Genomic DNA, 18,566 nt, shown 5'->3' with positions numbered 1-18,566 from the left:
AATGTTCCCCCATACAAATAATAACAGGAAGTTAACAATTGTAACTAGTAGCATACAAAGTACTAACCTACCACAAACTAATACTGATGCAAACTATGACACACATCAATCCCTGATTCAGTCTCTCCCACAACACTTGACATAGCCTGTGTATTACCAATTGGAATTTTTCTATCCACTATGCTACCTTTCTCAATGCCGCATTCTCCAAGCCACCACTCTCTTTTTTTAATGCTCCTACCAACTCACTCGCTACAGAAGGGATAACTACTCTCCTCCTTATCACTATCCTCTGTTGCGGCACACCACTGCACTACGTATATTTCACACCTTTCTACTGTCCGGTCTAACAGCACCTTACAACAACACCCTGATTTTGTTTGTGGATCAGACCATCCAGGCCCTATTACATGCACCACACCAGCATTTCTAACCCTACCATACTGCTCCAATTAAACAGTTGAATATTGTGAGATCCCATCACCGCCCTTTATTCTTCTTCTTTTGGTTTGGCATACCTCCGCTTTCTTCCTCATTTCAGCATCTTCAATAGCTCCAAATTTCTCTTTGTCTCTGGACCAACCATCAAAGTACAAACTTCGTAGTAAGCTTCCGTCCTCTAAATAATTCGACCTCCATTTTTCCAATGAGATAATTTAGGGTAATATATGCAATAAGAAACTTGGCTTACAAAGACTTTTTTCCAAGAAGCACCTGATGTAAGAGCCGATTTTATGGATTCCGTCACAACCATATATAAATGTTCCACCTGGCCATTTGCTTAACGTCCAGATGATGCAGCGCCACTTTCTTGAGTCTAAGACCCAAAGTCTTTAAAATCTTCTGCATTTTCTCAGATGCCAACTGCACTTCAATACCAGGCACTAATATCTCTGGAAGCTTCTCTAGAAGTCAGTCTAGAAAAAGGCCCATAAAATTGGTGCCCACTTTACACCATAGCAAACACAAGGAGATGATGGACGGAGCGCTGAAACCTCTCAGACACTCACCCCCAGTCACAGATCTGGGTTCAATCCCTCATCGTTCTTTAGCTCACTTTGCCACCACAGTTACACCATGGCCTGTCGGGTAAGTCCACCGCCTCCAACAGTACCCTGCACAGGTTAGCTGTCTTACCACTTTGGCAGCATATTCTGCTCTTCTCATCCACTAGCCAATCCTACAATCAATACCAGGCCCCAAAATGTTCTCCTTGGCCTTTCGGTTGGTACTAGAGATGCCTCCATGACTCATGACACTAATATTCTACCTACTGTTGTCCCAGTTTACATTTATCTTGTTTAACTGTTAGGCCCTTTTCTTTCAAAGCTAATAAAACATTCTTCAAATGTTATCATGCTCAATTCTGTCCTTGCTGAATACTAAAATGTCATCTTGAAATGCTCTTGCCCCTGGTAGTCCATCCAAAGGTGTTATCATTATTATTTGAAAAATGGCAGAAGCATTTACAAAGCAAGAGGCATCCTCTTATATAGGAAGACTCCTTCAGCTGCTATAAACACTGTGTTAAACCCGTCCTCCAACGCTGTTTGATGATACGTGCTCCTAAGATCGATTGTTGTTAATACTTAAGATGCAGATGCTGAAGACAGTAACTCTTGCAAATTTAGTAAAGCAATGGTATCCGCCCAAATAGAGTTTTGGAACATCATAAGTCAATGCCCAGTCCAAGGTACATTTGCTTTTTACAGAAATTACAACCGGAGACACCCAATCTGAACTCTCAGTTAATATCATTGTTGCATAGATCCATCAGAATACCCTTCAATTGAATTCTGTAACTCATGGGTACATTCTGCATCACCTCCCACAAAGGAGTAGCATTGTTCTTTAACCTTATTTTGCGTTTGAATCCACTCAATTTTCCAAAGGTGGAATACATACGCTAGAAAATTAATCCTCACACTCCTCATAATCATCACTTTCACATCCACTAGTACCACGTCCACAGGTGGATAAGTTCTGGGGTCCCACCGCATTCCCAACTACTCTAGATGTGGCCAACATAGGATCATTTCACCGTTTTGCTGCCACATACGATTTGCCAGGTGTCCTCTGCCCCTTAAATTCCAGATCCACCCCACAAGTCCTTCCATGGACATTCTGTTACAAGTACAATTCCCTGGACATTTGTCCAATTGTAACAATTTTCTATTTGTCAAAAGGTTATCAAACAGCTCCTTGTTCATAATAATATACTATGTATAAGAGTCTACCATACGTACTACTTTCTTACAATTTGTCAAAATTTCATATCATGGCAATCCTTTTTGCTTATTTAGTTTTACAACCCTCCCACTTCAGACGTTGTGAGGACTCTCGTGTACTACAATGATGGGACCAAATCCTTTCGTAAGCCAGACCAGCTGTTTGTGGCATTTAGTACACCCAGACAGGTCAGTCTTTTGCAAAAGCAGCAATTGCCAGATGAATAGTTTAGTGTATCTAGAAGCGTCACCTTAAAGACAAGAGAGTAACCTAAGTACCTCCCTGGGTCCACACTACACAAAAGAAGGCTGCCATGATGACCTTCCTTTGAAAGATTCAACTAGCTCACTTCTGTAAGGCATCTACCTGGTCAACCCCACCCATGTTTACTAAGCACTGCTGTTTGAATGGTCCTTCTAGGCAGCAAGCTCTAGTTGGCCAGCCTGCCCTAAGGATCTGTCTTCAAACATCTAATGCATCACCAGATTACCCACCGTATATATGGAGAGTCTGCTTTACAGTCTACCCATAGTATGTGTATCTACAGCAGCACGTGATACGAACAGAAAATGTTGTCTATCCTATAAGCATCTGTTCGTTGCATGTACTGTGTAGATTCATGTGTGTCAAACCCTCCTCCCCGGAATTGTGTGTCTCCCGTTGCAGATCTTTCTCCTTTTCTTTTCCTTTCAATGCCTATTTCTCTAGCAGGGTACATGTGCACCCCTTATTCCTGCATCTTCATAATGCTTTCATCCGCTGAGCAAAAAACAAACAGGCTAATATGGAGTCAGCACTCATGTGAATGACCGCATAAGCAGGAGTCACCAGCTACCGTGTGAATCAAAACACTTCTTCGAAGAAAAACAAGTTGCAAATGTCCAAGCCGGAAACAGGATGGCAGGATCATGCAGCAGAGCATGTGAATTCACAGCATCATATGCTACTAACAGATGCTTAGAGGGTAAGTAATATTTTCCTTTACGTAAAGAAGGGCTTTCACCAGATTGGTTTCAACAGTGTGGTGGAAGCCTTTCAAAGTGAAAAAAATGTCAGAACCAGTTTGTCAAACGAAAATTGTCAGAACCAATTTCCTCAAGTTGGGGTTTCACCAAATACATGTAAAACCTTTTATACAAGTATTTGACCTAACAGACAATTCTTCTAATGTGCCGGTGCAGTCCCAATGCTTTCCGGCACTGGTACACATAAATGCGCACATGCACCCAGCCAGTTTCTGTTGTAGTAAAGGGTCTGGTGTCATTCTGTCCCGTCTCTTTCTTGTGTGCAGACATTGCAGACGAATTTAAGGAAGAACTCCAGCAGCTCATCCCAATTTTGCTTGACTCTAGCAGCTTGATGGAGAAGGAGATCAACGGGTCGAAGGTGACCTGCAGAGGACTGCTGGAGTACTTTAAGGTGTGTATTGTTCCGTTTTTTTGTAAGTCTTCAAAAGTTTTATGAGTCAGTGTTCTTTTTGGGAAAACCTGAGAGATGAGATAGTGAGTCATAAGCTTGTGTTAAAATTCCATGCACTGTCATCTCGTCACAAACCTCCCTTTGTTTAATGTCGATATGCTATACTGTAATATTAAAGATAATAACTATCACGGTTACATAATGCATTCTCCAATATAAGTTGCATGAAGGCACCATTAATGCTGGTGGTGATACCTAATTGAATTATATTTGTTTCGTTGACCATGGAAGTTTGAGATTTTGAAATGACCTATCAAGTTAGATCTGTGTCTAGCTCTGGTTTCATGGAAGATCTCACAATAGCACATCCAAGCATGCAGCAGAACTTTGACTTTCCTTCTGTACAAATCTGAATTGATTTAAAATTGAAACATTAGCATGGGGCATTGCACACCACATCAGTAGTTGAATGTTATTTCTGAAATATTAAGCATAATGGTTTTGTTGCTGGGCCGTATGACTTGCTTGTAGTCTAACTTGTTACCCGAGCAACATCATATACATCTCATTGACAACTTTATTGGCATCACATACAGTCAGGAATGTTGCTCCTCATTCTCATTAACATCTGGTTAAAGGCTCTTAAAATGGGCTCAGATTGCCATTGCCTACAGCGCTGATATTTTAAAGAAAAAGTGATGACAGGATTTTGATGCATTTCAGTGTGGAATTTTATTTATTGTGTGCGTTACTAATATTTATGTAGTACTGACTTATCCACATAGGCGTTGCACAGGACCCCTACTTTTGTAGCGTAGTTAGTTATTAAAAACAAACTCCTGTCTAGAACAGTCTACCTGAATATATCATAAAGATAATCTGGAAGAACAGAAGGTTCAAAGCTATTATGTTACAGGGAAGAGACTTCCAAAATCTTGTAGTGAAATAGAAGGTATACAGACATTTGTGAAACCGCTTCATGGAAGGACCATATTTGAAGGGGCTTGTAGAATAGCTCTTATTTAGTATCCTTTTAAGCCACTATTGATTGATGCCTTTATTGTTGGGTTTGCAGCGTTGCTCTTGTTTAATAGAAGTGATATTCTGGAATGCATGTTTAGATTTGTGTACTCAAAATCAGGTACTCACAGAGTGGGTGATTTGCGGATGAGGTGGGCAGAAGCACTAGGGTGTTGGCTCTGCTGTTTTGATCAGATTGAGATTTTTAGCCACAGATTCCTTTCCTTAGAATATTCCCCAGGCATCAGACTGGATATAGAATTTTTCAGGCAGTACCCTTGTACACTGATAAGTGGCTTTGTTCAGTTCCTCATTGGCGTCATCCTCACAGTAAGTGACATGTGCATTGCCAACTGCAACGCTACTGCAACGCGCTAACATCCATTCTTTACTTTCTGCGCCAGTCAGCACAAATTCAGAGAGAGTCTGTTTTTGGCTGCGTTTTTTTTCTCAACGTTTTGTCAAGGCTTTTTTTCAAGATTGCATTTCCTGGTGTGCTAGGGATGTCAAAAAACAAACGGATCCACCCTTATGAAAAAGTACAGAAGTGTTCCTCAAGACTACGCGTGTCTCCTACAATGGTGGGAAGCACACAGCTTTGTTGAAGTACCCCTCACCCACCAAAAGGACCCTTGGTGGCATGCTTCCTGATTGGGGTTTTCCCGCCCGCTGCGGGACAGGGCATGCGGCGACCTACCACTAAGCGGGAGCACTGATTTTGAAAACAATGCTATGTGTGGTGTAGGAGTGTGAGTGGAGGCGTCAAAAGTGAGTGAAAATAGTGAACAGTTAAAAACTACCTGGCTCGGCGGAAACAATAAACTTTAATGTTCCTTTGAGCTGGTATTGTTAGAAAATGGAAATGAGATGGAGATACTATGCTTCAGTGGGTAGTCCCTCCTGTGTCGACCTGTTTCAAAGCCCTCCCCTGGCTTCTCATCAGGAGATCCCTTCTACACTCAAAATGACATATATATATATATTCCTCAAAAGTGTATTTACATATATTCAATACTTAGTGGTGCACATAACACTATACATGCACAATATCCTATACCCCAATAGGTATATTGCTGGAGAGGGTCTGGAAGAATAAAAAACAAAGTTAAAATAACATAACACACCTACCCTACACCATAAGTGGTGGTTACCAGCAAAGAAAAGTGATATATTTTGTGTGATATATGTTCCTTATCTTTATCCGTTATGTTTGGTACCCGGTGCTGTGTTATGTTGGCTCGATGAGACAATACAAAGACATACGAACACAGAACATAAAACACACTCTCTATATCTGAGGACTGCATGGTGTGCGTGTCTATATGATAAGTATAACTATGAATCTCTTGTTATATATATATCCTTATACTTTGTCTAGTGCCAAGTGGAAACAGAGCCTCCAAAAGTAGGTAGAAGGGATCTCCTCAAGGTCCTGATGAGAAGCCAGTATGTGTGATTCTCACGACATCGACCCCCTTTCTGCATCTCTATCCTAGGTTCTTCTATGTGTTCTCTTTGGTTCAGCAGGGCTCGGCTCTGGGCACAGTTAAAGGTTATCTTACAGCCATTTCTCCTTTTTCCCAGTGGCCTGACCAACCTTCGTTATTTAAGTGACCTGTTGTAGCTAGGTTTATTAAAGGCCTGCAGAACCTGTCCCCCCCCCCCCCTTTTCCTGGGCCATTCATCATTCCCCAGTGCAATCTGAATCTGGTTTTCACCCTCTTGATGTGTGCACTATTTAAGCCTCTGCACAGTTGCCCTTTTAGGCTCTTGACTCTCAAAAATGTATTTCTAGTTGCAACACTCCACACAATTCCACAAGGGAACAAGGGTACAAGAGAAAATATTTACTGACCAACTACAGACTCAATCCCCAATTCCATACTAGTTCAAACACAACTGGAATCTGGTGGTCAAAAAACTATTATAAGAAAACGCAATTGCTGAACATACAGTTCCCAATCCATGTGTTGCACCATCTAACTACTCATGCATGTAAACTCCTTACAGCTTAAAGTGGCTATAGGATTTCCATCAACTGCCCTTCGTGGCCAGTGTCATCATCTGGAACTCCTGCTTTCCTACCACAACACCTCATTACTCAAAGAAGGTGCCTCTGTGGATTAGATGACATACTAATCAAAAGCAGTAACCAACTTAGTTGCCAGTATAGATAGTATACGCCTGCGATCCTATGTTTAGAGCAGTCAATGAGAAGTATAAGTGCAGTGCAAATAGTGTGAAAGTTTAAAAAGGATATGGAAGCAAACAAACACTTTTATTCTAGTATTGCTTTCAAACCTATTTAAAAATAGTGCAGGAGCGGCTTGTACCAAATACGCCGCTGTTCTAATCGGTCTACTAGTTTCAGCCAAAATGGGCCTTTTGCCCTGGCTTTCTTAAGGACCCTATCTTAATTAAGCTACTGCAAATAGTGAATGAGCAGATTTCCACAAAATGTGATTTATCAATTTAATAGGTCCATACAGGCAGGGTGATCTTCACTCCTGTAAGAGGTGGTGCCACAAAAAAATAAAGAAAACAGTAAAAAACAGCAATTGCATTCCCCCACTTCATAGTGTTACAAAGTACTGAGACAGATACACTCACCAGTCCTGTGCGAGGTATTGGCCTCACCTCACCTGGTAACCACTCTGGTATTAGGAGACCCCGCCCTGTACTGTAAGAAAATTAATTTCCTTCAGTCATATTACCCCCCCCCCCCCCCCCCCCCCCCCCCACCATCGCATTGCTGGGATAATTCTATTCATATACCCAGTCTCTTCACTTCGTCTTGAAACTGTAATTTTGCAAAAAACCTCTGAACCTCTGTACCCTGGCGAGACGGACACAATAGCTAAATTTAGATGTACACATTGTGCTGTTTCTGTATCTTTACGCTAATAATGCGCAATAATCTCAAGGTCAAATGACCCTATTTCTCTGCCTGGTGTGTGCTCTTGTGAAATCCGGTATCGGTATGCACTCAAAGAATGAATAAAATGTCTGGACATAGCCTAGCCGCCTTTATACGTCGTGCTATGCTCGTAAAACTGCCACATCCGAGAAACTGTATTGGCTTTCCCGGCATGTCGGTTTAAACCGGCTCTACTGAGCACTTAACTCCTGGTCATAGTGACCTCAAAAGCTGGCTCCCAGCCCAACCAGAGCTTCCTCTGAAACACTTATCAGCTTAGCGAGCAGTATCGTATACTGTCAAAGCTCATTGCACAACCCAATGTCGAATATACCGGCAGGTATGGCCAGAGGGTTAATTGTTAAGCGCATAAGACAACAATAGTACCGGACACATAAGACAAAATCTAGTTTCCGAGCGGTCTCATTCTCAACAATAAAAGCTAGCCACTGTGAGAGCGTTAAACAAGCGCCAAGAGGTCTTACCTCTTAGTCGGTGCCTCAGTCCTAACCTGAGTTTGTGGGAGGTACGAGGCACCGGAAAGGCCGTATTTTCAAGGGGGCCACTCGGTGCACATCGCGTCACATTGTTGGCGTCACGTCACATGTACAGAATACGTGGTATCGTCATGTCGGATGTATGAACTACAAAATAACATCATCTTGAAGCGACTTGTAGTTCCTACATTTGGCGTAACAAAAAATATATCGCTAATACCACAAATAACTCGCCCGGATGCTCATTGACGCGATTTATTTAGCCATAGAGTTTTCAAAATTAATATCAATCTGTGTTACAATCAACCTATTGATAAAGTGTTGCTCGATGAGCCATAGAGACAACACGTGTACAGACCACCTGATGTCGTCATATCAGATGTATGGACTACAAGTTGACATCGTCTAGAGGCGACTTGCAGTTCCTATACTTGTCATCACGAATTTCTTCAAAACTTTCTCTTAATTCAAATGTGCAAACACTAACTTGCCCGCATGATAACGAAAGTGAGTGATTTATTAAGTTATTTGTGGTATTAGCGATAAAACTTAAAATATTTTTGGTTATGCTAAATGTAGGAGTTATTAGCGTAAAGATACAGAAACAGCACAATGTGTACATCTAAGTTTAGCTATTGTGTCCGTCTTGCCAGGGTATAGAGGTTCAGAGGTTTTTTGCAAAATGGCAGTTTCAAGACGAAGTGAAGGGCGGGGTCTCCAAATACCTGAGTGGTTACCAGGTGAGGTGAGGCCAATACCTCGCACAGGACAGGTGAGAGTATCTGTCTCAGTACTTTGTAACAATATGAAGTAGGGGAATGTAATTGCAGTTTTTTACTGTTTTCTTCATTTTTTTGTGTCATCTCTTACAGGAGTGAAGATCACCCTGCCTGTATGGAGGTATTAAATTGATAAATCACATTTTGTGGAAATATGTTCATTCACTATTTGCAGTAGCTTAATTAAGATAGGGTCCTGAAGAAAGCCAGGGCATGAGGCCCATTTTGGCTGAAACTAGTAGACCGATTAGAACAGCGGCGTATTTGGTACAAGCCGCTCCTGCACTATTTTTTAATAGGTTCGAAAGCAATACTAGAATAAAAGTGTTTGTTTGCTTCCATATCCTTTCAAAACTTTCACACTATTTGCACTGCGCTTATACTTCTCGTTGACTGCTCTAAACATAGGATCGTACACGTATACTATCTATACTGGCAACTAAGTTGGTTACTGCTTTTGATTAGTATGTCATCTAATCCACAGAGGCACCTTCTTTGATTAATGTGGTGTTGTGGTAGAAAAGAAGGAGTTCCAGATGATGAAACTGGCCACGAAGGGCAGTTGATGGAAATCCTATAGCAACTTTCCTAAGCTGTAAGGAGTTTACATGAATGAGTAGTTAGATGGTGCAACACATGGTTTGGTTATTGTATGTTCAGCAATTGCGTTTTCCACTTTCTAGTTGCAATACCATCGTCCAGAAGGGTCAGAGAATTACAGGTGCTCTTGACACACCTTCCATACTCCACCATCTACCCAGACAAGAAAACAAGTTACTTACCTGTAACTTCAGTTATCCGGTATTCGTATATTTCATAGATTCACATGCCTGAATCATTCCCCGTCGCCGATGCGGGAGTCCCACGGTATATAAAAAAGCAGTGCCAAAAGCAAATTACAGTAGTAGCACCTATGAGAAAGGCCTGAGGCCTAGATTATAGTAGCCTATCTACCTCATTACGCTAAAAAGACCAAAGTCTTTGTTCCAACCAATCAGCTCACAGCACCCTCTAGAACCCTCTCTTTCAGAGCCATCCTCCTCAGATTTTCGTTAGCAATGAGATAGGAATGAGTATCCCAAAAACTAGACAACTGACTATCCGGGGAGGAGGGTGGGTGCATGTGAATCTATGAAAGATACCAATACTGGATAACTGAAGTTACAGGTAAGTAACTTGTTTTCTTATCCAGTATTGGGGTATCTTTCATAGATTCACATGCCTGAATCAGAGTAGCAAGCAGTATGCCAGGCAAAAGTCGGTTGCGGGTGGTGGGAGACTTATAGTGTTACACTCCCATAAACATATGTTTAACAACCAACAATTGCGAAGTAAATACATTACTAGTGATAAACATGACTAGATTTGAAAGAGCAGTCATATAATATTAAACAGGAAAAGTAATAACACGCAAAACAAGCAAGTAATCTGTAATACATGTACATCTTTACATCCACAGATATATTGAAAGGCATAGATTCATTATAAGATGAATAAAACATTGGTTACCTGAATTTGTTCTTACGGAAACAGGTGACGTAAAACGGCTTGACCAACTGCCACATCAACTTGGCTTGCTGATTGTAGGCAGTAATGTCTTGTAAACGTGTGGACATTCTTCCATGTCGCAGCACAGCAAATATTTTCTAGCGTCACTCCTGCAAACAATGCTGTAGACGCTGCTACAGCTCTTGTAGAGTGAGATCTGACAGTTCTTTGTAATGGTCTGTTAGATTTGACGCGGCAAAAATGGACCGTGGAGGCTATCCACCTGGAAATTGTGGCTTTAGTCACCGCTTTCCCCAGTGTAGCTTGGCCATAAGCCACGAATAACTGATCTGATTTCCTGAAGTTTTTTGTTCTCTGAAGATAAAACTTCAAACATCGCTTGATGTCCAAAGAATGCAGTGTTCTTTCCGCCGGGGTTGTATGATTTGGGAAGAAAACTCGTAATTTCACTGGTTCGTTTTGATGGAACTGAGAAGGCACTTTGGGTATGAAAGTTGGATTCGTTCGAAGAGTGACATACTCTTGAGAGAAACGCAAGAAGGGTTCTTTTATAGTGAAAGCCTGAATTTCTCCTACTCTTCTGGCAGATGTCTGGGCTAAAAGCAAGGCGACCTTCCATGTCAGATACTTTAGGTCGGCTTTGTGAATTGGCTCAAACGGGTGCTTCATCAGTTGTGAGAGGACCGTGTTGAGCTCCCATTCCGGTGGTGAAGGTTTAACCGGAGGATAAGTCCGGAAAAGACCTTTCATGAACTGTTTTATCCGCGATGAAGAACACAGTAAAGGAAAGTCAGCCACCTTCCTGAACCTGGATAGAGCCACCAGATGAACCTTTATCGAAGAGAAGGAAAGGCCAGAACGAGCCAAATGTAAAAGATAAGGAAGAATTTTTTCTGCAGGAGCTTCAATAGGGTGTAAAGTGTTTGAAGTACACCAGGAGCAGAATCGCTTCCATTTGAGACGATAAGTCTTTAATGTGGTCTGGGCTCGTGCTTTCTTTAAGATGTCCCGGCAATCCTGAGGGATTTGGAGGTGTTGAAACTCTAAGAAGTTAGTAGCCATACGTGCAATTTCAGAGATTGAGGGTCTGGGTGAAGTATCTGACCCCCGCTGCGTGACAGTAGTGTTGGAGCCGGGAGAAATTTGATTGGAGACTCCTGTGATAGCAACATGAGCTCCTGAAACCAATACTGACGAGGCCATCTGGGAGCAATTAGGAGGAGACGGCAGCTCTCCAGCTTCATTTTGTGCAACACTTGTGGAATCAACGGGGTCGGAGGAAAGGCGTAAGCATAAATCCCTGACCATCGCATGGACCGGGCATTCCCTCTTGATCCCTGTTGAGGGTATCTGCTGGCATAATAACGGCATTTCTTGTTCTGTTGGGTCGCAAATAAATCCAATGTTGGCTGCCCCATGTCTGGAACACCTTTACCAATTGAGTGTTGTCCAGCTCCCACTCGTGGCAATCCGACAAGGATCTGCTGAGTTTGTCCGCCAGGGTATTGTGGAGGCCTTGACATGTTCCACCTTGAGAGATATGTTGTGAAGCGTTAGCCATTCCCATAACTCCTGAGCCTCCTTTGAGAGTGTAGCCGACCTTGTTCCTCCCTGCTTGTTTACGTAAAACATGCTGGTGGTATTGTCCTTTCGGACCAGGATTGAAGACCCTGCGATTCTGGGAAGGAACGCTTGTAGGGATAGAAAGATGGCTCTTAACTCCAGGCTGTTGATGTGACATTGTCTGTATTTCTGAGACCATTTGCCCTGCTCTTGCAAGTCTTGTAGATGACCTCTCCAGCCCTCCATGGACGCATCTGTCGTTAGAACGAAGGCCGGAGGAGTTTGCAAGAACGTGAGTCCTTGTTTTAGATTGCGTAGTTGCGTCCACCATTGAAGAGCATCTACAATACGTGGGGTTACTTTGATGATGTTGTCGAAGGAACCGGTCGCTTGCTCCCACTGAAGATGTAGCTCCTCCGGCAGAGGCCACATTTTCAGGCGTGCTAGTGGGATGAGATTTATGTTCGAAGAACACATTCCCAGAAGTGAAGAGAACAGGCGAACAGAAAGTGACTTTCTTTTTGACAGTTTTATGGCCAAAGTCTGTAGACGGAGTTGCCTTTCATGAGACAAGAATGGTCTGCATTGTATTGTGTCCAGACAAGCGCCTAGGAAAGGCAGGTTTGTTCTCGGAATCAATTGAGATTTGTTTTCATTCACAGTGAGACCTAGGGATGCAAAGAGATTGCCACACTCTGTTATGTCGTTCTGTACTTTGCATTTTGATGGACCTTTGACTAGCCAGTCGTCCAAGGATGTGAAAACCTGGACCCCTGAAGAGCGTAGTGCTGCCGCTACTGGGGCCAGGCACTTTGTTAAAATCCTTGGAGCCGACTTGAGGCCAAATAGGAGTACTTTGAACTGATAATGGGCGCCAGCCAAAGTGAAACGGAGATACTTTCGATGTTTTGGGTGAATTGGGATGTGAAAGTATGCATCTTCCATGTTCAAAGAAGCCATAAAATCTCCCTCGTTCAGGCAACTTAGAATTTCCGAAAGAGTGACCATGCGAAAACCCTGCTTCTTGAGATATCTGTTGAGATTACGCAGGTCCAAGATCGGTCGCCATTCCCCTGATTTCTTCTTTATGAGGAAAAAACGGGAATAGAAGCCTGTCCGCCTCTGATGAACTGGAACTTTTTCTATAGCGTTCTTGAGGAGCATTGAATGAACTTCCTTGAACAATAAGTGAAGACGAGGGGGAGGGGGACCCCTGGGCGGAGTCATTGGTGATTTGGTGACAAACTCCAGGGTGTGACCATGTTGAACTAGGTCTAGCACCCATTCATCGGATGTAATCTGTTGCCACTGTTTTAGAAAGCCAGATATGTTCGCGCCCACAGGGAGGGAAGGAAATACGGTTGGCGCCCAACTGATCTCACTGTTTTCTGTGAGTATCTCGCCCTTGATTGTTTGTGCGCTTTCGTCCGCCTTGGCGAGAGAAACTAGCTGTTCCAGACTGGCGGTACGAAGACTGATAATTCTGCCGGTATTGAGGTGGATATTTTCTGCCTTGTTGGTAATAGCTTCCTCTAGAGGAGTATCCACGTCCTCTATTACCTCTAAAGGATCCCCGCTTGTACTGCAGGGAACCCAGGGATCTTGCGGTATCAGTGTCCGTTTTGATTGCCTGGAGGGCTTCGTCTGGGTTTCCCAAATAGAGACTCCGTCATAGGCCATATCCAGGATCTTTAGTTGGACCTCAGGCCGAAAGGTGGTAGCCTTTAGCCAGCCCTGATGTTTGAGAACTGCGGCTCCTGCCAGTTGTCTAAAGTTTGTATTTGCAATATCCAAAGCGCAGTCAATGGTTTCTGCAGCTGCACGTTCCCCTTCCATCAAGATCTTGCGAGCCTCCTGCCTTTTATCTTCTGGGATTTGGTCAATCAGACCAGCCATATCTGAAAGAGACACGTTAGTGATAGATTCCTTACCTTAGAATATCTCCAGGCGTCAGACTGGATCCGGAAACTTTTGCGTAGCAGTACTCTTGCGCGTCGGTAGGCGTCGTCTGCGGCTCTGTGGGCGCCGTGATGAAGTCGTCGGAGTACTTAGACGCTGCCTCTGCGTGCTGACGTCAGTTCTTCTTTTTTCCGCGCCAGCCAGCGCAGATCTGGAAAAAGTAGTAACCCAGTCAATTTTTGACTAACTTTTTTGAGATCATTTTTGATCCTTCTCGAAGTCTTGCGACTCCGATCAGTGCCGTAGGGATGCCTGGTTTCAAGCATTGTGACGATTGCGACCGCACCATGTCGGTCACGGATCCTCACCGCCTGTGCCTAACTTGTCTAGGCGTCGACCACGACGACGAGGCCTGCCCCGACTGTCGGGCCCTCTCGAGGAAAGCCAGGCGGGAGCGGTCCCGCAGGCGGCTCAAACTCCGGCAGTCGGCCCCGCACCGAGTGAGGTCCCGGTCCCGGTCCCGGTCCCACGGGAGGTCGAGGGACAGGTCGCGGGGACGGAGCCGTCACAGCCCTGGGAGTCGGCACCACTCCTCCGGGTCCAAGTCGTCAGGTAAGAAGCACAAGAAGTCGAAGACACATCATCGCTCTTCTGACTCCCCCCGACGCTCGCGCGATGCGGCCGGGGGTTCGGGTGACACCGCCCACGCGGCTCCTTCGGAGTCGCGGGCGTCTCGTCCCGCCCCACACCCTCCGGTCCCTGGGCAGGACGCAACGCCGGAGGAGATTGAGCGCTTCCTCATGGCCATGAGGTCCCTTTTTCCCCCGACGGGCTCCGCGGCGCCTTCGGGCCCAGCGGACCCGTCTAGGGGCCCTAGCGGGTCGGGGGCTTTGACCCCGACGCCGGCGTGTGCTTCGGCTCCGACGCAGCCGGTGCCTTCGGGCCCGGCGCCGCAGGGCCCCACGATCCCGACACCGCCGGTGCCTTCGGGGCCGGTGCCGCAGGGTACAGCGGCTCCGGCGCCTTCGGGCCCGGTGCCGCAGGACGCCGCTAGGCCTTCCTCGGGCTCTGGATCGTCACCGGTGGACCTTAGGACTCCCCCGGCGTCGGTCCGTCAGGTGTCACCTCCGGCGCCGTCCTCGGGTGGCGCCGCCCCCAATACCTCCTTTGCTTCGGTTCCGACGTCGGAGCGGCGCCGCTGGACGCCGCACCCGACGCCGTTTGGAGATTTCCACTTCTACGAACCGAACCCATTCAATTACAACCCTGAGTCTTAGGAGATGGGTGAAGAGGAGGATTGGGAGGGGTCTGAGGACCCTCTGACCAAGGAGTGTCAGTCTCATGAGGACTGGGCAGGAGACCTTGGGGAGGCCAGTGGCCTGTACACCTCTCCAGACACTGGTTTTGTCTCTCCTCCTACCGTGGCTTCGGAGGAGGGGGCTACCTATGGTGTGGTGTTGACGAGGGCAGCCAAGGCCTTGGACCTTGAGCTCCCCGTCGCGGCCGTGAGGACTAACCTCCTCACGGAGGTCCTTAAACCGCAGTCATGCTCGGCTGAGCTGCTGCTGCCCTTTAATGAGGCCTTGACCGACGTTCTTTTGGGCACTTGGTCCAGGCCCGCTACAGGTTCGCCCGTAGATAGGAACGTGGCCAGACGCCACCGCCTGGTTCCGGGGGACCCATGTTTCCTGTCCTTCCACCCCACCCCCGAGAGTCTGGTCATCCAGGCCTCTAATTCCCAGACCGCATTCCCGACGGCTCCGCCGGACAGGGAATCCAAGAGGTATGAGAATTATGGTAAAAAGATATTCTCCTCCCTTAGTTTGGGACTGCGCATGCCGCTACACCCACTCTCTTTGGGAGACGGTGGCGGAGGTGCTGCCAGAGTGCCCGTTGGAGGTACGGGCCAAACTCGGCCAAGCCCTTGTGGAGGGCCGAGACGCAGCCAAATATTCGATACGGTGTGGGCTGGATACCACCAAGTCGCTAGGCAGAGCGATGGCTACGACGATGGCGGTCAGACGCCACGCCTGGCTGAGGTCCGCCAACTTTTAGGCAGATGTCCAGAACACTCTGATGGACATGCCGTTCGATGGTCGTCGCCTCTTTGGCGACAGGGCAGACCATGCGCTTGAGCGCTTTAAGGACTCCAGGGCTACGGCCAAGTCCTTGGGCCTCTCGGCCCAGCGCCAGCAAACGGGTGCCTTTCGCTCCTTTAGAGGCCAAGGAAGGGGCGCCCCCACACGTTCTGCCAGCCACGTTCTGCCAGCCACACGCCGCAGACTAACATCCAGCGTGGTTGCGGCCGTGGAAATCGCCGTGGAGGCGGTCGGGGACAACGGCGAGGCCAGTCAACACCTTCCCCCGCAGCATCCGCCTCTAAACCCTCCTAGTCCGTGCTTCTCGGCCCATGTGACGCCAGTGCGGGGCAGGGTTTGCCATCACCACTCTCACTGGCGCACTGTCACTTCGGACAGGTGGGTGCTGCAGATCATCCGGAGGGGCTACTCCCTCCCCTTCGAGACGACCCCTCAAGCTATGCCACCACAATACCACCGCGTATCGGGGGATCACTTGCGGCTCCTGCAGGAGGAAGTTTCGGCCCTCTTGGCCAAGGGGGCCATCGAGCGCGTTCCTGGGCCAGAAGTAGGACGTGGTTGCTACTCCCACTACTTTCTGGTACCCAAGAAGGGCAAAGGGGGCCTACACCCTATCTTGGACCTAAGGAGCGTCAACGGCTTCCTCCGGAAGGAGAAGTTCAAAATGCTGACTCTGGCTCAGGTCTTAGCTGCCCTGGACCCAGGAGACTGGATGGTAGCGTTGGACTTGCAGGACGCCTATTTCCACATCCTCGTCCTGCCGGCCCACCGGCGTTACCTGCGGTTCACGGTAGGCCACGAGCACTTTCAGTTTACCGTGCTCCCCTTCGGCCTTACCAGCGCCCCACGGGTGTTCACGAAAGTGATGGTGGTGGTCGCAGCTCATCTTCGCAGGTTAGGGGTTTCAGTCTTCCCCCAACCTCGACGACTGGTTGTTGAAGGCGGGCTCGCCCCAGACAGTCGTCAGCCACCTCCAGACGACGGCAGACCTCTTGCACCAGCTGGGGTTCTCCATCAATGTGCCGAAGTCACACCTGTGCCCCTCTCAGAAGCTCCTTTTCATCGTAGCGGTTCTCGACTCGGCGCAGTTTCGGGTTTACCCACCCGAGCAGCAGGTTCGGGATATACAGGCTCTGATTCCAATCTTCCAGCCTTTATCCCGGGTTTCGGTCAGGTTGACGCTGCGGCTTCTGGGACTGATGGCTTCCTGCATCCTTCTGGTACATCACGCCCGGTGGCAGATGAACCTTTTGGAGCTGCGGGCGATTCGTCTAGCACTGAAGGCATTCCTCCCCTCTGTTTTTTTTCCCCATCTTCTGCGCCTTGATGCCTCCGGGTTAAGTTGCGCTCTTATAAATTGACAATTCATTCATTCATTCATTCATTCATTCATTCATTCATTCTGTTCGGGGGAGTGTAGTGCAGGTGTTCACGGACTACACCACCGCCATGTGGTACTGCAACAAACAGGGCGGGGTGGGGTCGTGGACCCTCTGCCAGGAGGCTCTGCGCCTCTGGCAATGGCTGGAACATCAGGGCGTGACTCTGGTAGTTCAACACCTGGCAGGTTCTCTGAACGCCAGGGCGGACGAACTCAGCCGCCGGTGCATGATGGATCACGAATGGCGTCTGAACTCGGACGTGGCGCAAGGTCTCTTTCAGCAGTGGGGAGAGCCTTGGTTAGATCTCTTCGCCACCGGAGAGAATGCGCAATGTGATCAGTTGTGCGCGTTGGAATTTCCAAGGCGACACTCGCTCGGAGACGCTTTTCGTCGCGAGTGGAGTTGCGGTCTGTTGTACTCCTTTCCGCCTATACCACTTCTGCCCAGAGTGCTGAAGAAGATCAAGCGCAACCGGGCACAAGTCATCCTTGTGGCTCCGGACTGGGCACGAAGGTACTGGTATCCCGAGCTACTCAGTATGTAAGTCGATCCCCCGGTTCGTCTGCCTCTTCAGGAGGACCTTCTGTCGCAGCAGCAGGGGACGCTCCTCCACCCGAACCTGTCCAGTCTCCACCTCCATGCTTTGAGATTGAGCGGCGACAGTTGAGGCCATTTGACTTGCCTCCTGAAGTTTGTAACATCATTCTGGCAGCCAGGCGTCCCTCCACAAAGTCTGTATATGCCTGTAGGTGGAACAGATTTGTGGCATGGTGCACAGCAAAGGCTGTGGATACCCTCAATGCCCCACTTTCAGAGGTTCTTCTCTTTCTTCTCTCTCTTGCCCAGCAGGGCTCTGCTCTGGGCACTATCAAGGGCTACCTTTCTGCTCTTTCAGCCTTTTTGAGGCTGCCTGATCAACCTTCTTTGTTCAAGTCCCCTATCGTTAATCGATTCCTGAAAGGCATCACGCATACGTACCCTCCTGTGCCCTTTGTGATGCCTCAGTGGGACTTGAACTTGGTTCTTACATTTCTGATGTGTGCTCCCTTCGAGCCACTCCACAACTGTCCTCTTCGCCTTCTAACTTTGAAAACTACCTTCCCGGTAGCCATCACCTCTGCCAGGAGAGTGAGTGAGCTCCAGGCTGTATCTGGTAAACCTTCCTTCCTTTCAGTCCATCCGGACAAGGTTGTGTTACGGACAAGGCCCTCCTTCCTACCCAAGGTAGTCACGGCTTTCCACATTGGGCAATC

The 18,566-nt window shown here is 47.1% G+C and overlaps 1 protein-coding gene across 3 annotated transcripts in view; it reads left to right on the top strand.

The window, feature by feature from the left end:
* LOC147691774 (atlastin-3-like) overlaps nt 1–18,566 on the top strand; it is a 269,624-nt gene that overhangs the window by 196,903 nt on the left and 54,155 nt on the right. For all 3 annotated transcript variants that reach the window (XM_086938068.1, XM_086938066.1, XM_086938067.1), the window contains one exon: nt 3,521–3,648. In XM_086938068.1, the coding sequence (XP_086794194.1) occupies nt 3,521–3,648 (128 nt within the window). The remainder of the gene's footprint in view (nt 1–3,520; nt 3,649–18,566) is intronic.

The sequence above is a fragment of the Lissotriton vulgaris genome, chromosome 9 (assembly GCF_964263255.1).
Source record: "Lissotriton vulgaris chromosome 9, aLisVul1.2, whole genome shotgun sequence".
In the NCBI taxonomy this organism is placed as follows: domain Eukaryota; kingdom Metazoa; phylum Chordata; class Amphibia; order Caudata; family Salamandridae; genus Lissotriton; species Lissotriton vulgaris.
This window is presented reverse-complemented; position numbering and strand designations above follow the sequence as displayed.